This window comes from Chionomys nivalis, chromosome 5, assembly GCF_950005125.1.
Source record: "Chionomys nivalis chromosome 5, mChiNiv1.1, whole genome shotgun sequence".
Lineage (NCBI taxonomy): Eukaryota > Metazoa > Chordata > Mammalia > Rodentia > Cricetidae > Chionomys > Chionomys nivalis.
In genome coordinates, this window is record NC_080090.1 from 83,942,594 (window position 1) to 83,964,498 (window position 21,905).

General features: G+C 54.2%; 1 protein-coding gene across 2 annotated transcripts; it reads left to right on the plus strand.

Moving 5' to 3' along the window:
- The first annotated feature begins 1,625 nt into the window (after positions 1 to 1,625).
- LOC130875190 (receptor-type tyrosine-protein phosphatase V-like) lies at positions 1,626 to 21,536 on the plus strand. Of its 2 annotated transcripts, XM_057770935.1 has the most exons (36): positions 1,626 to 1,711; positions 1,989 to 2,153; positions 2,622 to 2,685; positions 3,626 to 3,693; positions 4,075 to 4,123; positions 4,289 to 4,561; positions 4,725 to 4,994; positions 5,201 to 5,464; positions 6,122 to 6,376; positions 6,479 to 6,724; positions 6,853 to 7,128; positions 8,079 to 8,351; positions 9,533 to 9,796; positions 9,977 to 10,243; positions 10,509 to 10,790; positions 11,101 to 11,241; positions 11,445 to 11,655; positions 12,103 to 12,170; positions 13,995 to 14,121; positions 14,206 to 14,253; positions 15,857 to 15,950; positions 16,108 to 16,198; positions 16,309 to 16,385; positions 17,245 to 17,379; positions 17,972 to 18,094; positions 18,595 to 18,755; positions 18,870 to 19,005; positions 19,337 to 19,404; positions 19,547 to 19,634; positions 19,715 to 19,793; positions 19,873 to 19,943; positions 20,114 to 20,242; positions 20,376 to 20,492; positions 20,614 to 20,777; positions 21,013 to 21,148; positions 21,351 to 21,536. In XM_057770935.1, the coding sequence occupies exons 4-36, from the start codon at positions 3,637 to 3,639 to the stop codon at positions 21,408 to 21,410; spliced, it is 5,100 nt and encodes a 1,699-aa protein (XP_057626918.1). In that variant the 5' UTR covers positions 1,626 to 1,711; positions 1,989 to 2,153; positions 2,622 to 2,685; positions 3,626 to 3,636; the 3' UTR covers positions 21,411 to 21,536. The 2 variants fall into 2 exon arrangements, with proteins under 2 accessions (XP_057626918.1, XP_057626919.1); XM_057770936.1 differs by lacking the exons at positions 1,626 to 1,711; positions 1,989 to 2,153; positions 2,622 to 2,685 and having other exon boundaries at positions 3,518 to 3,693.
- Positions 21,537 to 21,905: the final 369 nt, after the last annotated feature.

The following is a 21,905-nucleotide window of genomic DNA, read 5'->3' on the forward strand; positions in this document are numbered from 1 at the left end:
CAACTTTAGAGGATGTAAAATCATAGTTGGAAGTCAGAGGGACTTGCCTAATAAGCGAACTGGTGTTTAGTGGCGGTGTGACCTTGGCCAAGTTCCTGGGCTTCCCAGAGTCCCAGATTCTCCAACAGCTTTATTTCTCCCAGGGAAGACAACAGGACAGTAACCCCTTGTGGGACTGAGGCCTGTGAAGCACTTTGCCCACAGACCCAGTGTTTGGAATCACAGATGGGAGAAGCAGGAGAAACCAACTAGGGCGGGGAAGCTAGGGAGCCCCACCTGGTGGTGGAAGCAGCATGGGGCTGGGTCTTTGCTCTGTGTCCCTCATCCCTTTTTCCCCTTCCCTCGCCCAGCCAGCCTTCGTCTTTGTACAGAAATCCCACCGAAAAAGCAGTGGAGACATTCTAGAGGGAGTTACTTCCAGCAGCCCCAAATGGGCAGAGCCCCTTGCTTCAGAGTGGGCACAGAATGGTGTCTGTGCTTAGATGCTAGCTGGAGTTGGCAGGGGAGGGGCCATAGCAGGGGCAAGGTCTCAGCCCACTGGAATCTCACTCACCTGTGGTCCTGTGCTCGGTCAGAGATTTTTCCCTCTCTCTCTCTCTCTTTGCCCTCGACACCAGTTCCCATCCCAGGGGCCACAACTGTCCCTAGAACTCCTGCAATTCCCAAAAGTCCTTTCCCCTGCAGCCCTGGGCAAAGGCTGTTTTGGGTGGGTACGGAAAGGGTGGAGGAGCCTGGGTCTGGCCCCCTCCACCTCTCGCACTCCCCTCCTGGGTTGGCCTTCCCAGGGGCCCTCTGGTGAAGCCCTGGGATGCTAGGTGGCTGTTCCCCGAGTGCTCTCATTCCCCTCAGATACCAGGCAGCTCTTCTTTCTCACCCCTGCAAGCCTGGGCTTGTCCTTGGTAGTGTGGGGGAGAGCTCAGCAAGGAGGAGTCCGGAAGACACCCAAGGAGACAGGGTGAGTGGAGTTGAGAGGCGCATGGCATGAAGTCTGAGGAGACATCTCTGTGACAGCTCTCCTAGGTGCCCCTCCCTGACCCAGTTTTCCCCTGCTATCTTTTTGATGCCTGCAGTTGTAAGGACTTTCTCATACCCCTCACCACTGGTGGGGAGGACCAATGGCCCATGCCAGCTCAGCATATGGGAACCACGGCTAGCCTTCCCAGGGTGCCAGGAAATAGCCTTGCTCTATCTATGCCTGCTGCCAGGCTCAGTGCCTTGGTAGGATGACTGCAAGCTGAGGGTGATTCCTTTCCTTTCTCCCAAGTCCAGGACCAGAGGAATGGACTTGTCCCACAGTGGCCTCCCTCCCCCACCCCGGGGCTCTCTATGCCCCTCCCACTGTGTTGTCCTGGATGCAGGCTTATGCACACTGTTAGTCCCCACACACAACACATTACTCCCCCAGCCCCTCGCTGAGTTCTCTCTGCCTTCTCAGTAGAAGCTGGACCGTCACCTTTTTCTGGCGACCGTCCCCAGTTTGTGGGAGGGAGAGGGGGCGCCCCGTTCTCATCTGCCTGGTAATTATCTTCCTTTAGTGTGGGGGATGCCCAAGGCCTGGCTTCAGGCTGTGGGAGAGCAGAGGAGGAGCCGGAAGAGCAGCCTCCAACAGCTGCTGGGAGGCACCAGGCTAGTTCACACTTGGAAGTTGGGATGCCAGGACCAGCCCTCTGCTTTCCTCTGCCTCCTGGCCAACTCCCTCCACACTGAGAAGGTAGGCTTCAAGATCTAGGGAGGACCCCAAGGGTTTTCTAGGCAGAGGATGTGGCTTTGTCTGTGGGGGTGGCTGCTGGGAGGAGTACATTTTTGCTGAATAGAGAATCTTGGCCTGGGCACGGGGGTCGGGGTTGGGGAGCTGCTTTTTTACCCTTTTCTGAGCCTATCATCCCCAAGGCTGCTCTAACAGGGTGGGGCTGGTAAGAGAGCCTTCTAGGGCCAAAAATCCTCAAGGCTGGGTCCATAGGACTAGCTATGAAGTTCTGTCCCCACAGGTCTCTCTTTTGTAAGGACTTTGGGACTCCAACCGTTTGACCACAGGCACTCTCTGCTATGTCTCCTCGGCTCAGATTCTGAATTAAGATGCTCCTGCCACACCTCTGCCCACTGTGGCCATTCACAGGGACTCCGCTAGAAGAAACAGAGTGAAGTGTTCCCAGGTGAGGTGGGGTTGGCCAAGGACCAGGTTAGGATGTCTCCTCTACATCTTGGCCAGACTGAGGTCTGAGACATCTCCCCAGGTTCTTTCCCTGGTTGCTAGTCCCCTTCCCTGCCTCTTTCAGAAGTCACACACACACACACACACACACACACACACACACACACACTCTTACACAGCCTGGAAATTTTGATGAGTCTGCAGTTCTAAGTTTCCAGGACACCATCCAGACCAGTGGGCGGCTCTGAGGTTTGGGGCTGGACAGAGCTGCGGTGGGGGTGGGGCGGACAGCAGCCCCTGGTGCTGGGCTGAGGGTAGGCAGAGCTGGTTTCTGAGGCAGGCCTGGGCTCCTTGCTGAAGCAAGCTAGGAGGAGTCTTCCATGGTGTTCACAGTCTCTACCTGTGGGGTTTTTCTGAACACCCCCCCAGCTCCGCCCCCAGCTTGCTGAGTTCTGGGCTTCCTTCCTAGGGCTCAGAGATTCAACTCTGCTCCTTCCCTTCCCACGGCTGAGTTGGTGCAGGAGCTGCCCCAGGTGAGCAGCTGGCTCTGGGCGGGTACAGCAGTAGGGCTCGAGTTGTGCTGTAGACCAGGGCTCAGCTGGGTCTCTGCAGTGCCTGTGAGGGCCAGGAGAGGGCAGGGGAGCCAGGTGGGTACTGCTGACCTAAACAGAAGAAATACGGAGAGGGGAGCAAAAGCCCCAGAAATGCCAATTGCTCCCAGAAACTTCCTAGCAGAGAGGACTTGAACTGGGGATGGGAACGCCTTTTGCGTTCTCTGCTCAATTGAGTCAGAAGTCTTGGGTTCAAATCCAGCTTCTTTCCTCACACACATGAGACCTCAGGTTGAACTCTCTGGATGTCAGCTTCCTCATATGGGCAGTAAGGGATGTGAGAGATGGCTTCCAGGGGCCAGGTGAGCTCTAGATGCAGCGGATGTACTTCTGTGTCCTTGACTACTAGAACAAGTTAGGCAGACAAAAGGAGCGACACACAGCTGGCTCTCCCACCTCGTGTGTTCAGGATGCTCCTCAGGCCTGCCTTGCCGCCTCACCCAAGGCCCAGGGGAGGGAACAAATGAACACCCAGACCCCTTCCAGGGACAGAGTGTGAGGGAGTCGGGCACTTCTGCTGTGTGCTAATTTCAAGGCCACCACTCCTATCAGGCCTCCCCCAAAGCACAGGACGTTTTCCTTCAAGGAGAGCTGGCTGTTGACGTCTCGTGGAGGTTGGAGAAGCAGGGACGGAGGTGGGCTTGTGGACCACCTGACAGTTGCAGTCCCCTTAGGGCCAGGTGTTGCTTCCCTCTCATCTATCAGCCTTACCCAGTCCTGGCCGGGTTAGGGTCGGGATCTGCTGTCTGGCACCTGTCCGAAACTCCACCCTTCCCACCCTTGCCCGCCTGCTCGCCATCAGGGCAAGGGGAGGGTGAGGGGGTGTAGCTCCGCCCTCTGCCTCCCAATGTTGATTCTGCAGACTTCATCAGGATGAGGCCTCTGATTCCGTTCGCTGCCCTACTCTGGCTCCAGGGCCTTTTGGCGGAGGTAAGGTGGGAGCGGGTAGGGTGGGGTGGGTGGGCCTGTTCTCCCGGAGCATGTCTAGGCTTCCCGGCTCTCTGTGGGGCTCCATAGCTGGTCTGCATCATGGATGAGGGAAGCTGCTCGCTTTCCGCCCAGGCCAGGGTGGAGGCCAGGAGAACAGATTGCTCCAGCCTTCTAGGCTGCTGGCTACTGTCTGCTGGCTGCACAGTGGCCTGCTTTCAGGAAATCTCTCTCCAGTTGTGTGTGGCAGGGGTGGGGGTGTGGGAGTCAGGCACAGGGGGACTCCTCTCTCTGGTCTGGATCCTCTCTTTATGGACTTCCTTGGAGATCTGGGCTCCAGAGGCCTCTCCACATTTGCTTCCCTAACTCCTTTTCTTCCTACAGGAAGACGCATGCCCATCCCTGGAAGGGAGCCCAGACAGGGAGGGTGAAGGTAGGTGTCTTCACAGAGAGGGAGAGGTGCTCTGGTGGGCAGTGGGCGGGTCATAGGGCTAATTTCTCCGCTAGACTATGACTGTCCCTGGTCCCTGGTCTCGCCTTCCTGTTTCAGGGCAGGAGGGGTGCTAGGTGACTGAGTGCATGCACCCCTATCTCCCAGGTCCACCCCCGAGCGTGAACATCAGCAGCCAGGGAAAGCCGACCAGCCTGTTTCTGAGCTGGATGTCGACAGAGCCGGATGGGTCTGACTATGCCCTCAGCCTCAGGAGTCTGAACCTCTTGGGCTCTCCAGAAGGGCAGCAGCTTCAGGCTCACACAAATGGGTCCAGTTTTGAGTTCCATGGCCTGGTGCCAGGGAGTCGCTACCAGCTGGAATTGACTGTCCTAAGACCCTGTCGGCAGAATGTCACTGTTACCCTCACTGCCCAAACTGGTAAGACATTGCAGACTGGGGGTGTGGTCTTACTTGGGGTTGGGGCAGGAGGCAACTGCTCTAGAGGACTGGTAGGGGAGGGACGCAGAGAAAGCAAAGGGGACAACTCCCAGGATGGTGAGCCCTTTGTCCAGACCTCAGCGCTTCTCTTGACATTTGGCAGCCCCGTCAGTGGTCCGTGGACTGCAGCTGCATAGCTCTGGGAGCCCAGCCAGCCTGGAAGCCTCATGGAGCGATGCCCCTGGGGATCAAGACAGCTACCAGCTTCTCCTCTACCACCTGGAATCGCAAACGCTGGCACGTAACATCTCAGTGTCCCCTGGCATCCTGTCTTACAATTTTGACAACCTCTTGCCAGGTAGTCAGTATGTCTTGGAGGTTATCACCTGGGCTGGCAGTCTCCAAGCGAAGACTAGCATCCACCAATGGACAGGTAAAGTGGGGAGTCAGGCAGGGCCCTAGGGAGCAGCTAGACTGGGGGAGGTGAGAATGTTGTTGAGTCTGGAGCCTTGTTAGGCAGTGTGTCTCAGTGTGTCAGTGTGGCTAGGTTTCTGGGATCCCTCGTGCGGCTGCTGGTGCCAGTATCTTGCTCCACGGTCCTTCTGAAGCCCGGCTCTGCTCTGTGCATACTTCCTGCAGAGCCTGTGCCTCCAGCTCACCTAGTACTACGTGCCTTGGATACCAGCAGCCTGAAAGCCTTCTGGAACAGCTCTGAAGGGGCCGCCTGGTTCCACCTGATGCTCACAGACCACCTCGGGGGCACCAACCTGACCGCAGTGCTCAGACGAGGGGTCTCCAACCACACCTTCCTTCACCTGTCTCCAGGAACACCTTATAAGCTGAAGCTTTGTGCTGCGGCTGGGCCCCACTGGGTTGTGGGGCCCAACGCTACCGAGTGGACCTGTGAGTGCCAAGGGGACACAATGGATCTGGAGGATTTGTGGCAGCAACTGTCTGGGGGAATGGTAGTGGTAATAATGGTTATGATCAGCTGACTCCTCTCCAGGCAGGCTCCCTCTTTCTGGGTATGGTTTCATGGAAGCAAATCCCCCAAAGAAGCCAACATAGGTCTTGCTGTTCCATGTTATTATAGGCACAGAGGTACAGAGAGAGAGCCCAGATCCAAGGTCATACTGCATATAAGTGCGGTGACCCTGAACCTAGGCTGGACACCTGTCTTTGCCACCACAATACCATATTCTGACCATATGACTCTGAGAAACAGCTGTGTGCTGGCAAACCATTTCTGCTACCTGTTGACTGCGTGTCTCTATGGAAATTCTTTACCTTCTCTGTATTTTAGTCAGGGCGAGTTGGTGGGAGGTATCGTGTGTAGAATACCCCCATCACACTGGCGCACGCGTGAGCACTTGATGAGTTATTGTTGCTGTTACTGTTGCCCGTGGCCAGTTGGTAGCTTCCAGGTCTTGGCATTCATCTGGAGTAGTGTGGAAAATGGCGCTGTCAGTACTCAAGTGAGAGGCTGGCTGGCACGTGGAGAAAGTGGTGAGGGTCCAGAGCGAGTTTTCTTACCTGCTGGGTTGACTCCTGTCTCCTTAGATCCCGCCTCCCCATCTAACCTGGTGCTGACCCCTTTGTCAAATGAGCTCTGGGCAAGCTGGAAGGCAGGGCCGGGAGCTCGGGATGGTTATGTACTGAAGTTAAGTGGGCCAGTGGAAAATACCACTGCTCTGGGCCCTGATGAGTGCAGTGCCGAATTCCCAGGACCCCTGCCTCCGGGACACTACACCTTGGGGCTGAAGGTTCTAGCTGGACCTTATGATGCCTGGATGGAGGCCAGTACCTGGCTGACTGGTGAGTCTGGTTAGAATGGGGCTCAGGCTGGGAGCCCGCAGAGGGAGTCTGCAGCCTGAGGGACAGGAGTCCTCACTTTCTGGTGCCCTGCTTCTTCTCCAGAGGCTGCTGTCCTTCCCAGGGAGAGTCCTGGTGCCAGACTGCGGCTCGACGAACTGGAAGCCATCAAGCAGGCTGGGAGGCGGGCACTACTCTACGCTGATGGTGCTCCAGGTCTCCTAGGAAACGTCTCTGTGCCCTCTGGTGCCACTCATGTCACTTTCTGTGGCTTGGTACCTGGAGTCCACTACCGGGTGGATATCGCCTCATCTAAGGGTGACATCACTCAGAGTATTATGGGCTACACACGTGAGTGCTAGCATCTGAGGAGGGTCGCTTGAGGGGGGAAGTTAGAGTGAAGGAGAGGCTCAGCAGAGTGGGGCAAAGGGCATCACGGGGCTACGACATAACCCCTTGCCAAATTGCTCCCTCTTCAGGTCCCCTGCCACCGCAGTCACTGCAGGTCATTAGCAGGAGCAGCCCCTCTGACCTGACCATCGGTTGGGCTCCAGCACCAGGACAGCAGGAAGGCTACAAGTTCACCTGGCATCAGGATGGCAGCCAGGGGTCACCTGGCAACCTTGTTGACTTGGGCCCTAACAATTCCAGCCTGACCCTGAAGTCTCTGGTACCTGGTTCCTGCTACACCGTGTCAGCATGGGCCTGGGCTGGGAACCTCCGCTCCAGTTTGCGGAAGATCTACGGCTGCACCCGTGAGTTCCTGCCCTTGGGATGTTGCCCCGCACTGTGCATGTGGTCTGCTCTCCTCTACTGTCTGCTCTGCTCTTGGGTGGGAGTGAGAATAGAGGCCTCTCCTGCACCCTTCCACCTCCTGCCATGTGGCTGGCTAGCCACACCTACCCATCCGTGTGCCCCCTCGTCCGGCCGTCTATCCATGCATCCCTCTATCCTCTTATCCATCCTTCTTACAAATACCGATTTAGCGCCTCTCATTTTTAGGTATGGGGCTAGACGTTAAGGGTAAAGATTATGAACAAGTCCAGAAAGGAAGACTTACAAACATGATTCATATACTGATGATGTACATAATTTTATATACCATGTTATAATAAATACAAATGTATTAGTAGGAATATGCATGGTGTACCAGTTTGAATCACACAAAACTGTTTTCTTACAGATTAACGTGGCTGAATATCAGGAATTTTATGTGGTTTGACTTGATTTTTTTCACATTCATAGAAGGGGCACCCTGCTTAGGGAGTCAGGCAGGGTTCCCAGAGGAGGAGGGAGATGAACTGAAAAAGAACCTGCATGGCTAGGCAGGTTGGTTGGAGGGCCTGGGCTAAGCTTGCTCAGAGGCCTGCAGTCTAGAGACATTTGATAGACACCATGTCAGCCCTATCAGTGAATGGCCCTGAAGGGTGAGAGGGCAGGCATTGAACTGGCTGTAGAGGAAGCAAGTGATGTGAACCAAACATGGGTTTAGGGAGCCAACCTACCTCAAGGCAGGAGGCAGGCAGGGGACAGGCAGGAGGCCGGGCCAATTGTTGGGCCCCATCTCTGCAAGAGGTTTCCTTGGGAATGCTAAAAACTGAGCTTCGAGCCTCGCGGAGGTTGGAACTTCGCATCGGCGCTTTGGAGCTTGCTTGTGGAAGAGGAATTCACACTCTCCTGAATCTGTCTTTTCCTGTCCTCCCAGGCCCTGCTCCTCCCACCAACCTGAGCCTGGGCTTGTCCACCCAGCCTGCAGCACTGAGGGCTTCCTGGAGTCACCCGCTAGGTGGCAGGGATGGCTTCCAGCTGCGGCTTTACCGGCTGAGGCCCCTGGCACTTGAAAGCGAGATGCTCCTGTCCCGGGAGGTCCAGAACTTCTCCTGGGCCCAGTTGACGGCAGGCTCTGAGTTCCAGTTACAGCTGGCTACCTTGTGGGGGTCCGAGGAAAGTAGCAGTGCCAACACGACAGGCTGGACACGTGAGTGACCCCTTTGGGTTCCCAGGTCCCTTTGGGTTCCTAGGGACCCTGAGCCTGTGAGAAGGAAGCTAGGCTGTCTGTGGGGTCTGTCTCCTGATTCCGAGGCACCAGGAAGCTCCTCATAAGCCCTTCATAGGGACTCCTACGCTTGTCCCTTGTCCAGTGCCACACCGTTCTCCAGAAGCCCACCTCTAGTTCTGCCTGGGCTGTGAACCATTAATAGCAATAGCGATAGTATTCGCTGGGCACCTTGCATATTGTCCTACCTATCCCTGCTCTCTCGTGTGCTTGCTGTGATTCAGCAAGTGTGTGCTCTCGATTAAGAGGTCAGAGAACTGAGGCCCAGGGAGAAGGCAACTTTTCCTAGTCTCTTTAACCTGCTAAGGGGAGTTGGGATTTTTGTCCAGGCAGTATGAGCAGAATAGAAGCTTCCTGCCACAGCCAACCCCCAGCCCTACATAGTAGGGGAGACACAGAAACACAGAGTATATGAGAAGCACCCCAAAGACATCCCAGGGCCTGTAGAACTGGGTTTGGAAGCCCCCCTTTCACACCAATCTGATTTCTTGGGCTTGTTCAGCCTGCAGAGATCTTAGGGGCAAAGATAGCTGGGACCTCCTATTTCCAGCACAACCTTCTCCACAAGGGACTCTCCAGGCCTGCCTGTGTCTTCCCTTTTACCTCCCCTCTGTCCCCTGGGACACTATTACTGTCCTTTAGACTTCCCCTAAGGGCTGCGGGACCTCAGACATCTGCGGGGAGCTAGGTAGAAGTCTGGCTTGGACGCCAGGGAACCTGGCTTCTAGCTGTTGCTTGACTCTGAGAACAGGCCTTTACTTCCCCTGAGCCTCAGTTTCCCTGTCTGTGAAGAGGGGTGTTACTGTGTGACTAGGCTAAGATCATATGACTCCAGATGCCAGGCTTTGAGGGTGAGTGAGGTAGTGCCTAGGTCCTGTGGACACACGGGTTTTCAAGCTCCCAGAGGGAAGTGGCGGGGCTTGTCCCTACTGCAGTGGTAGGTCTGCTTCAGAGGCTAGCCAGCTTGCCTGCTGCCCTAAACTACACTGAACTCTCAGGCTCTGGGGCAAAGGATAGAGGGAGGGGGACAACATTTTTGGGAGGAGACATTTAATTTAGATTATTTTATCTCTATCTGTGCCCCCCGCTTGTTCTCCCTGCAGCCCCCTTAGTCCCCACAATGGTAAATGTGACTAGTGAGGCTCCCACCCAGCTCCAAGCATCCTGGGTCCATGCTCCTGGGGGCCGCAACAGCTACCAAGTGACCCTGTACCAGGAAGGTGCCCGGACAGCCACCAGCATCGTGGGGCCCGAGGCAGACAGCACAAGCTTTTCGGGTTTGACTCCTGGCACTAAGTACAAAGTGGAGGTCATCTCCTGGGCTGGGCCCCTTTTTGCTGCAGCAACCAATGTCTCTGCTTGGACACGTGAGTAGCGTGTGGAAAGGCATTGGGGGAGGGGACCCTGGACACATTAGCTCCATTTGAGTCCCTTGTCTCAACTCCACACCAAAGGCCTTGAATGAGGTTGGCCAACCCCAGCACTGTGTGAGGTATTCTCAGGACTAGGACCAGGGTCCTGGCTGACATGCTGCTTTCTCTCCACAGAACCACTCACACCCAATGAGTTGCTCGTGTCCATGCAAGCAGACAGTGCTGTAGTTAGCCTGGCCTGGCCCAGCGGCCCATTGGGCCAGGGGATATGCCAGGCCCAACTCTCAGATGCTGGACACCTCTCGTGGGAGCAACCCCTGTCACCAGGCCAAGACCACCTCACGCTGAAGCACCTCACCCCAGGACGCACCGTCTTGATGTCTGTGAAGTGTCAGGCAGGGCCGCTGCAGGCCTCCACGCACCCTGTGGTGCTATCTGTGGGTAGGTCTTGTGTCTTAAGGGAAGGGTAGTAAGGTCTTCTGCTCTGAGTCACCTGCTTCTCCCAGGCCGATGTCTTGTGCCTCCTATGCCTCTCCAGATGGGCAATGACTCCCCCAAAGACAGGTTGTTCCTCCATGAAGCTGATGTTCCTTCTGTGGGCATAAATGCCAGTCCTTCGTGCCCTCTGGGTTGGAGAGCCCCTGGACCCCTGGTATCCTCTTAGAGGACTCTGACACCCTATGATGTGAGCTTTTTGTTCCCTCAGAGCCTGGCCCCGTGGAAGATGTGCTGTGCCAGCCTGAGGCCACCCACTTGGTCCTGAACTGGACGATGCCTGCTGGAGATGTGGATGCCTGCCTGGTGGTGGTAGAGCAGTTGGTCGGGGGAGGGAGCAGTCACTTTGTCTTCCAGGTCAACACCACGGAGGATGCTCTCCTGTTACCCAGTTTGATGCCAGCCACTTCCTACCGCCTCAGCCTCACTGTGCTGGGCAGGAATAGCCTGTGGAGCCGGGCAGTCACCCTGGTGTGCACTACTTCCACTGAGGGTAGGCACTTCTACCACTTTCTGTTCACATAGACTGGGTCTATCACGGTCCCCTGGGGCTTTCCCTCTGCTGAGCCTGGCTGCCTGGGGCTCTCCTTGCCCACAGACCTGCCCTTCCTCTGACCTCTGTCTTGTATTTTGGAGCATCACGCTCTGGTACCCTAACCCGAGAACCCCTCCAGGCCTTATTTAATGGTTCACTAGCCATTTGTTACCAGGTGCCATGAGAGGTGCTGGGTAGAGGAAGGCGTGGCCTGGAAGGATGGGAGATGCCACATCAAGACCTCTGTTTCCCCCTTCTCTGTCCCCAGTTTGGCACCCCCCTGAGCTAGCTGAAGCCCCCCAGCTGGAGCTGGGGACAGGGATGGGCGTGACAGTCACACGTGGCATGTTTGGCAAAGATGATGGACAGATCCAGTGGTATGGCATAATTGCCACCATCAACATGTCATGTGAGTTCTGGGCCTGGAAGGGTTGGGGAGAGTCAGGCAGGGGAGGCTGGTCCGGGGCTATAACAGAACAGGGCCTTGGTTGTTACTGAGGATAAGAGTGGTGTTGGGTTGGGTGTAGGGGTGCATACTAATGAAACAGGAGGGCCGCCTGACCACCTGACCTACTGCCCACATTGCCCTGACTCTTCCCTGCTCTTTTTCAGTGGCCCGACCTTTCCGGGAAGCCATCAACCACACGTGGTATGACCACTACTATGGAGGACGTGACTCCTATCTGGCTGTGCTGTTCCCCAACCCCTTCTACCCAGGGCCTTGGGCTGTGCCAAGATCCTGGACAGTGCCTGTGGGTATAGAGGACTGTGGCCACACCCAGGAGATATGCAATGGGCATCTCAAGCCAGGTTTCCAGTATAGGTGAGGGCTAGGGCTGCAGGGAGGAGGCTCCTCTAAACCCCACTTTGGGATCATGCTCTTTCTACAATAGATAGAACAGACTCACAAACAGAATACAAGTGTTAGTGCACAAGGGTCCATAGTTATCCGTATCAGTTTTCCTGGCACCAACGGAAAAAAGGAGAGCCTCGCCTGTTACCTGGTTCTTTTGTTAAAATGAATTGAGAGATGGGTTCTTTGGGGACTTTCAGGGAAAATCCAAGGCTCTTCAGGTCCCTATATCTAGAGCTACCTGCTGCTTTCAGGACAGGCCAGTGGTGTTCTACATAGGGTGATGGGGAACAGGTTGTCCAACTCCTCAACAGGGCAGGATGGAAGCTAGCTAGCTGAGGTGACCATTGCTGTTTCCCAGTCAGGGTTTCTTTTTGGCTGCTCCTTCTTGGCGTGACGTCTGCTTCTTTGTCCCAGATTCAGTGTTGCAGCCTTCAGTAGGCTTAACCTTCCTGAGACCATCATCACCTTCTCGGCTTTCTCAGGTAGGCCTGGCACATGGCTAGGTTCTGGCTAGACACCAGAGACGGGAGGGGTGCTGGTACCCCTCTGCTGAAGTCAGAGATGGGAGGGACCAAGCTTAGGCTCCTGGGGGTCAAGTGCTACCTAGCAGTTTTGGGAACCAGAACCTTAGTGAGGTACACTAGATCGGGGCTAGGAGCAAGTGTGGGAGAGGAACCTACTGAGGGGGGTTGCGACTGTGCACAGTCCCTGGTACCTCCCTGTGTCACTTTCTGCAACTGGCCACTCCCAGGGCCAGTTCTGTCCAGAAGGAACCTCAGGGGAGACTCCAGTGCATCCAAACAGTATTTCTTTTTTTAAAAAAATATTTATTTATTATTTATTATGTATACAATAGTCTATCTGTGTGTATGCCGAAGGCCAGAAGAGGGCACCAGACCTTATTACAGATGGTTGTGAGCCACCATGTGGTTGCTGGGAATTGAACTCAGGACCTTTGGAAGAGCAGGCAATACTCTTAACCACTGAGCTATCTCTCCAGCCCCCAAACAGTACTTCTAACTTGGAATTTCCTGGTAGGTACATTGGAAGCTAAAAAGAAAGAGGTGGCTGTGTGTGGTGGCATATGCTTTTAATCCCCGCCCCCAACCCAGAGGCAGAAGCAGGCGCCTCTCTAAGCTTACCTTGATCTGCCCAGTTCCAGGCCAGCCAGGGCTTTGTATTTGAGACCCTGTTTCAACAAATAAACAATAACAACAACAACAACAACAAAAAACCAACAACAGGAGACAAACACAATTTTTATATTCTACTAAAAGCAACATTTACTTTTAGTAACTGTTTTATTTAAGTCAGAATATTTAAAAATCAGTTAATGTGGGCTAGAGAGATGGCTCAGAGGTTAAGAGCATTGCCTGCTCTTCCAAAGGTCCTGAGTTCAATTCCCAACAACCACATGGTGGCTCACAATCATCTATAAAGAGGTCTGGTGCCCTCTTCTGGCCTGCAGGCATACACACAGAAAGAATATTGTATACATAATAAATAAATAAAAATAAATAAATAAAAAATAAGTTAATGTTTCAAAATGTCAATTAAAAGGTGATTGAGAGACAGAGTGGGGATATGCTTGCCTAGGCTGGATGCTGAATCCTAGGTGGATCCCTAGCTCTCAATAGAAGAGTGCTGTGGGCCACACCAGTAATCCTAGCACTTGGAAGGTGGAGGCAGGAGAATCAGGAGTTCAAGGCCATTCTCAAATAGTTGGTTGGATCTCATCCTGGGATACTTGAGGCTCTGTTAAAAAAAAAAAAAAAAGCAAAAAAACAAGCAAATAAAAACCACTGGTATCTTTTCCATATTTCCCCTGAGCCTTTGACCTCTCATGTGTGCTCACACTGCACAGATCTTAAATTGGTGTAGCTACCCTGCGGGTGCTCAAAAGCCCCCTGTGGCTGCTGGTTATTGCAGCAGGTGGCATGGAAGGCACAGGAGGCCTGGCCTTCAACTCCATTCCTCTTGAGGGTGTTAGGGAGAGTCTCTGGAGTATGGCTAGGCGTTCGAAGAAAGGCTGTCTGTCTGTCGGTTCTCACCAACCCCAGACAGACATTCCTGGGCTCAGTTTGGTATCTGGGACTTCTGGGAGTGTGGGGAGATATCACTACATGCCCTCTCTCTCTAGAGCACTGGTTCTCGAGCTTCCTAACGCTGCAGCCCCTTTAATACAGTGCCCCATGTTGTGGTGACCCCCAGGTTGAGAACCTTTGATCTAGCAGGACCAAGTCCAGGAGAGGCTGGTATGGCCTTCAGGGTCCATTGGGAAGTTGCCTTGTCCTTACCTTCCACAGAGTCCCAGGCCAGCGTCTCTCTGGTGGCAGTGCCCTTGCCGGTGCTGATGGGGACTGTGGCAGGCTGCATCTTCATTGTGTGTGCAGTGCTCTGTTTGCTGTGCTGGTGGCGCCTGAGAGGACCAAGGTGAGGGGGAGGCAGGTGGGGCCGGGAAGCCCAGTGTGACCCATAGCCCTCCATCGTCTCCTATTCGCCTCTCCACTGTCACAGGCCGGAGAAGGATGGTTTTTCCCATGAGCTGATGCCTTACAACCTGCGGTGAGTGCATTGAAACATGCTTCTTCCCAACGATGCTGCAGCAGCAGCGGCATGGCCCTACGGCTCAGTCTGCTAGTGGTTCTGCCAAGCTCCCCGGGGCTGCACCAGACAGGGGGCTCTAGTCTTTGTTGACCAGCCCCCCATCTCTTCTCAGGCTCTTCAACCACTGCCCCTCTTTTTCAGTTCTTCTGCTTTTTCCTCCTGTTCAAACTCACTGAACGGGAGAAAGTCAAGGCTTTCAGAGATAGGATCAAGGAGTGGGGAGCTATGAGGTCGCAGGCCAGAGACCCAGAGAAGGGTCTGAAGGCATCTGCTGGCAGAACTCCCCCTAGTGGGGACAAGTCAGACTTGCCTGTATTAAGGCTTTTAACTGCTTGGGTGAGGCCCCCTCACATAGGAGCATCACCTGCTGGACCTGCACAGCTGTAACTTTCAAAGAGGATTGGAAAGATGGTTCAGTGGATAAGGCACCTGCTATGGAAGAGTGGCAGCTGGGGATTGGGTGGGCATGGCGGCCCGCCTGTAATTGCAGCGATCAGAAGGGGGCGACGAGATCTGAGGAGCAAACTGGCTAGCTAGAATGGCCAACATGGGGAACTCTGGGTTCATTTGAGAGACACCGACACTGGAGGGTGACCGAGAATGACATCTGATCTTAGCTCCGTGTGACCACATATTCATACTTGCCAAAAAAGGGCAAAAGATTAATATCATCTAAAGAAAAATAAGAGTTGGTCGGACAAATTAAATGTTAATCTCACCCACAAATGTCTTCAGAGCATCCAGAATAATTTTTAACTATAATTCAGACACCATGACCCAGCCAAGGTGGTACATACATTAAGCATCGCATGCCCCTCCTCCAGACCTGGCTATCTGGCTTCCTGACAAACCATGTGGACCTTAAAAATACCGTATTTTGTTGAAAAATACATTATAAAAGGTAAAGCAATAAACACACTTTAAAAGGTGAAGTGAAACCTGGAAAAACTGTGTGGATTGAATCAGGTTGAATCAAGCCAGCTCTCTTTTCCTCATATTGACTTCCTGTTGAACTGACTTCATGTAGGCTGGGCTGTAGCTCAAAGCACTTGCATACCATGTGTAGGCCCTAGTTCTGATCCCCAATACCAAAGAAACTCCAAAATAAACAAGCAGTCAGCTGTGGCCCCTGGCATATGTATATATGAACTTCGGCCTCTGGCCTGTCTCCCTTGCTGCTCCTGGCACACACACACACACACACACACACACACACATATATACACACACATATACATATTGTGTATATATATACATATATATATATATATATATATATATATATATATATATATATATATATGAACTTCCGGCCCCTGGTCTGTCTCCCTTGCTGCTCCTGCTTTCATTTTACCTCACTATGGGCTTGTGGGCCTGCTGGGTCCTAGAGAAGTTTTCTGTTCTACAGAGGGAGGACAGGGCAGTCCAGAATCTGCATGTCAGGTGCCCATCTTCCCCGTGGCGACATTGTACAGCTAGTTTTGCGCCTGTCTCCCAGGGCGGGGTAGAGCAGGGCTCTGCACACCCAAAGCTGGTGTCTGTTCCCTTCCTCTTCTGCCAGGCGGACCCATCGGCCCATCCCCATCCATAGCTTCCGGCAAAGCTATGAGGCCAAGAGTGCACACGCACACCAGGCTTTCTTCCAGGAATTTGAGGTGAGTCCTGTGTCACCCAGTACTCCAAGGAGGGAGGACCAGGGCATCTAGTCTGGGCTGAGCCTGCCTTCCAGTCTCATTCTCACCATCCTTACCCTGTCTGCTGTGGGGTGAGATGGCTCTGCCTCAGCCACTAGGACCTGCCTTGCCTTCATAGGAGCTGAAGGAGGTAGGCAGGGAGCAGCCCAGACTAGAGGCCGAGCATCCTGATAACACCACCAAGAACCGGTACCCACATGTGCTACCCTGTGAGCAAATGCTGGGAGCAGGAGGGAGGCTGTGGGTAGCAGGTTAGAGCTCAGCCCTAAGCAGGGGCTATCTGTGCTGGTTCCAAGTCTGTATCATCTATTCTCTGCAGATGACCACTCGAGGGTCAGACTGGCCCAGCTGGCAGGAGAACCTCATTCTGACTACATCAATGCCAACTTCATTCCTGTAAGGGCACCTGCAGGCCTGGGGACATTCTTATTGGGACACTGTCTTGTGTTAGCTGTGCAGCTGTCTAGGACTATCACCAGCGCCCATATTTTTTTAGGCTAATCTGGCAAGTGTTTGGAGGAGGTCTGCTGTGTGCCAGGCTCTATTCTGGGCCTTCAGGAGGCAGAGTGATTTAACTACATACAAGCCTGCAAAGGAGCCCGTGTATGTGTGTGTATATGTGTGTGTGTGAGTGTGTGTATGAGTGTGAGTGTGTGTGTGAGTGTGTGTGAGTGTGTGTGTGTGTGTGTGTGTGTAGCCAGCAGACTACAGAGTGGAGTGTCAAGTGGTGGGAGGTGGGTGTGAAATGGATGAAGTAAAACCTTGATGATTATTACCCTGAAGGCTTTGATTTCATTTGCCAGGCAATGGTAGCCATGGAAGACTTGAGTATGTGTATATACTCAATATATATATTTACACATACAATACACACACAGTTTAGCTTTAGGAAGGTTGGTCTGGAGCTAGGCATGGTGGCACACTCCTCTAATTCCAGCACATGGGAGACTGAAGCAAGAGAATTGGAAGTGTGAGGAAGTTTGAGCTACATTATAAATCACTGTCTCTAGATAACAAAGTCACTCCCAGCTTCGGGAGGAGGATGGCTGGGCAGACTGTTTCTAGCAGGTCAGGATCTTGTATTTCCATGTATGTTTTTCTTACCCCTTCCAATGGAACATGAGTGGTGGCAGTGTCCTTCAGATCATCCTCCATGATCACATTTCATTTAGGTCATACATGATCATATCCACTGCTGGATGTTTGATGGTAACATATCTGGTAACATGCCCATGACCTGCTTTTCATACCTTAGGGCTACAGCCACCCACAAGAGTTCATCGCCACTCAGGGGCCCCTCAAGAAAACGCTAGAGGATTTCTGGCGGCTGGTATGGGAGCAGCAAGTTCAAGTCATCATCATGCTGACTGTGGGCATGGAGAACGGGCGGGTGAGTGTCCTGCAGCTTTCCAGAATGACCACCAGGTGGCATATACCCTTCTTGCAGGAACCCTCCCTAGTACCATCTTTGGGCAGGCAAGCCAGAATGGGGGCTAGGAGTTAGTAGGGAATTCTCAGGATCACCTAGGACGGGGAAATATGGGGAAGGACCAGGTTCATGAGTTCTTGGCTTGATTCGGTTCCCTCTGGTCAGTGCAGGGCAGAGAAGGCTCCTCGGTGAGCCCAGGGCCATCTCCTCTGTGCTGTGCATGGATAGTGCCGGTCCAGAGCAAACAGAGGCGGCTGAGTCCACCTGTTAAGGCAATGACGAAGGGGCAGACGGCTCCTAAGTCAGGACCTTACAGTTTCCCCAGGCAGCCACAGCCAACACTGAGTCCCAAGAGGGCTGTAAAGGTACCGTAGTGCAGCCAGAGGACGGAAGTTTCTGGAAGAGATGGTCTCAGAGCTGGGTGGAAGCAAAAAGCAGAATTCCATTAGAATGGGGGGGGGGACCAAAAACATGGGTGGGGTGGTTGAGACTGGGTACACTGACAAGGCTTGATGTAAAAGCATGCCTCTTCTCTCGAACCCCCTCACCCTAGGTGCTATGTGAGCACTACTGGCCAGCCAGCTCCACCCCTGTCACCCATGGTCACATCACCATCCACCTCCTGGCAGAGGAGCCTGAGGAGGAGTGGACCAGGAGGGAATTCCAGCTGCAGCATGTGTGTGCCCAGGGGACAGGGTTGGTGGGAAAGGCATAAGAACCGAGACTCACCTCTCCCGGTCCTCATGGTCTGTTTTCCAATGAAGATCACAAGCTCTTGGTCACTGGCCAGGGTAGCGTGTGGGGAAGAAGTAGAAAGACACACATACAGTGAAGGCTAAAGACTGAGCCAAGGTCACACCAATGCAAAGAAAGAGCAAGTTCTTCTACCTCGTGCTCAGCTCAGAGGTCCCGGCTCACTCCAACCTGTGACCTCTTAGTGTAGGAGAGCCGGACACTACAATGCCTCTCTGTCTGGTCATCTTTGGGAAGCAGAGATAGACCAGGAGACTAGAGGAGGGTCAAAGGTCCATGCTGGGGCAGGACAATGCCACTGTAGCTATGGCCCTCCATCTGAAGCAGGAGCTGACCTCCACCTTTAAAGAGTTGGTGAGGAAGGTTTCCTGGGGTTAGGAAAAGGTTAAGGAAATCAGCACAGCCCTCCTCCACCATCCTCAGGGTGTCCAGCAAAAGCAGCGGCGGGTGAAGCAGCTACAGTTCACTACCTGGCCAGACCACAGTGTCCCAGAGGCTCCCAGCTCCCTGCTCATGTTTGTGGAACTGGTACGGGAGCAGGTGCACATCACTCAGAGCAAGGGACCCACCTTGGTGCATTGCAGGTGAGGACAGCTGGGTGGGGTTGAGGGCCTGCCTGTTCTTGAGTGGGGGAAGGGCTCTGGGTTTGGAGGACCTGTTCCCTCTCGTACTTAGCTCTTCAGGGGTTGTCCCCACAGTGCGGGCGTGGGCCGGACAGGCACTTTTGTGGCTCTCTTGCGGCTACTGCAGCAACTAGAGGAAGAGCAGATGGTTGATGTGTTCAACACCGTGTACATTCTTCGACTGCACCGGCCCCTCATGATCCAGACGCCGGTGAGGCCCCTGTGCACTGGGCTGGGCAACTTAGACCCAAAGGAGTGGAAGACGGTAGATGGCCTCACAGGAGCAGGAAAAGAGGTTCCTGGGGTGTATAGAAGAGTCTGGAGTGAGGGACAGTCCTAGACTACCATCTTATCTGGATTGCCACTTTCCTTTCTGTAAAAGGAGAGAAGGGACTGGCCCCTGCCACCCTCGATACCGTGGGCGACCCAGGGAAGGTTCCCTAAAGGATCTCTAGTCCCACATCCCTGCCTGGTGGGTTGGGGCCAGGACTATTTCCCTGCTGGACCAAGGCCACTTACTAGGCCAGTGCCTTTCCCTGCAGAGTCAGTACATCTTCCTGCACCGTTGTCTGCTCCACAAGATTCTGGAAGGGCCCTCTGACACCTCAGAGTAAGTCAGCTACCTTCCGGGCCTGGCAGGTGGGCACTGGTGTCCTGTACAATCCCACTAGGGTCCGGGCTCTGGTGCGCTGACCCAGCAGAGATGACTGGAAGCAGGGGCTGGATAACCAAGTCCCTTCTCCCTCCTCCAGCTCCGGCCCCATCTCTGTGCTGAATTTTGCACAGGCTTGTGCCAAGAGAGCAGCCAATGCCAATGCTGGTTTCTTGAAAGAGTACAAGGTACATTTGGGGCCAAGGAGTGAGTGACAATGGGGTACAGTCCTCCCTGGCCAACTTCACCTTGTCCATCTCTTTCCCAGCTCCTGAAGCAGGCCATCAAGTATAAGACTGGCTCTCTGATGCCCCCTCCTGGCTATAATCAGAACAGCGTTGTCCCGGGTAAGTCTGGGTACAATGTTTGGTGGGGTGGAGGAAATGTCTAGTGGGGACCACTTGAACCCCCACCATCCTTCCGCAGGTGATCATTCTCAGATTTCCCTGGTGGAGGAGAGCCCTACTGACAACATGCTGGAATCCTGGCTCTTCCCGGTGAGATGATGCTGATCTTGTAACCCTATCGCTGGCCCTCTGATCATTAGTGCTTTCTGGGCGGAGGGGAGGGGGAGGTCTGGGTCCTAGGGGCTCCCGCAGCAAGAGCAAGCAGTGGGGCATCCAGGAGACACCTTAATCCCTGGGAACCAACAAGCTGTGATCTACAGGGTGGGCCGTGTGGTCGGGACCATGTGGTGCTGACTGGCTCTGCTGGACCGAAGGAGCTCTGGGAACTGGTGTGGGAGCACGGCGCCCACGTGCTGGTCTCCCTGGGCCTGCCTGATGCCAAAGAAAAGGTGAGGGGTCCAGGGGTAGAATATGTGGCTCCAGGAGTGGGACAGAGGAAGGGGGAGTATGTGGCATTGTTGTTTGACCCCCGGCATGGGCAGAGATCATGGAAGCTGACTGAGAGGCCTGCTTTGGTTCTAGCCGCAAGACTTCTGGCCAATGGAGATGCAGCCTGTTGTCACAGGCATGGTGACGGTGCACAGAGTGGCTGAGAGCAACACGGCTGGGTGGCCCTGTACCCTCTTCAGAGTCATACATGTAGGTGCTGAGACCACAGGGCATAGTGCGGATGGCGGTGATAATGAGATTCCCATCCTGCTCCCCCCGCCCCCGCCCGCTACCCTCCCCAGCACTAATGTTGACCTTGCCCTTGCTCCAGGGGGAGAGTGGAATTGAGAGGCAGGTTCAACGCTTACAGTTTCCATTCTTGGAGTCTGGGTGCGAGGTCCCAGCTACCACCTTACTGCCCTTCCTGAATGCTGTGGGCCAGTGCTGCTCCCGCGGCAAGAGCAAGAAGCCAGGGACCCTGCTCAGCCACTCCAGGTGCTGTCGACAAACGCCATGCACATTCGTTAACTAGGGTTATGGGTCAAAGGGTAGTCTCCCAAGGCCCCTGTCTTCTCCGCTCCATTCCCAGGGATTTGGTAGGGTTCTAACTGGCTGGTAAACTAAGTACCTAGCATTCTTTCCCAGTTCTTGGAACTAAATTTGGTTTCCCCGTGTCTCCAGACACTGCCCCATTCCCAGAGGTCCCACGTCTAACTCTAGTCAATTACAGCAAGGGCACAAATCAGCTGGGCACCTTCTTGGCCCTGGAACAGCTGCTACAGCAAGCAGGGACCGAGTGCTCTGTGGATGTCTTCAATGTGGCCCTGAAGCAGTCACAGGCCTGTGGCTTCATGACCCCAACGCTGGTGAGAAGCAAACGGGGTGCAGGTGGGGACTTACTATGAAAGGGTTCAAAGATGGGAAGGTTCCGGTAACCCCATTCAGGTCACCACCAGGTGGCTCTGTGGTCCCCCCCCCCCCATGCCCTTTCCAGATGGAGTAGGGGTTAGGAGACCCTTGGGAGCCTTTCTCGGTCAGGTGATACACCTTGTCCATGTCTCCCCTCAGGAGCAGTATATCCACCTCTACAACTGTCTGAACAGTGCACTACGGAACGGGCTGCCTTGAGTTGGGGGGTGCTCTGTGCCCTGCTGGGCATCATGTCCCAGCAAATCCACCCAGGCCTGGCTTCCCTGGGAGAGCAGTCCCCACTGGGCCTCATGTTGTGAAAGGGCAAAGTCAGGAAATAAAGACACATGGTCAAACTCATGGTTATATTCCGTTTCTCCATCCTCCAGCCTGGGGCCGGGTTGAGAGCTGGGGCCTGGGTCCAGCCGAGCCGGCTGACCTGCAGCTGGCATGCTCTTGGCTTTTCCCTGGTGTCCCCTCATCGCTAACCATCTGCTTTGCCGTGTATTCAGGGTTCAGCCTTTTTACCCACAGCGTCCTGTACCACTAAGCCCAGATCTGGGCCCCATTTACTCATCGTTTGGCACACCAAATGTATAGGAATTATTTCATCTTTTATTCCTCATCTTGTGCCACCTTACCCCCTCGTCTATCTGCCAGTTTCCAGGGGCCGTCTTCAGCCACTGCAGGCTCCTTGCCAGGGTAGAGGAGCTA

Excerpts from the sequence above, each read along its gene's own strand:
- LOC130875190 (XM_057770935.1), top strand. The coding sequence starts at position 3,637 with ATGAGGCCTCTGATTCCGTTCGCTGCCCTACTCTGGCTCCAGGGCCTT. Across the intron at positions 9,797-9,976 it reads CAATGTCTCTGCTTGGACAC|AACCACTCACACCCAATGAG; the intron begins GTGAGTAGCGTG and ends TTCTCTCCACAG. Across the intron at positions 18,756-18,869 it reads CCCACCTTGGTGCATTGCAG|TGCGGGCGTGGGCCGGACAG; the intron begins GTGAGGACAGCT and ends TTGTCCCCACAG.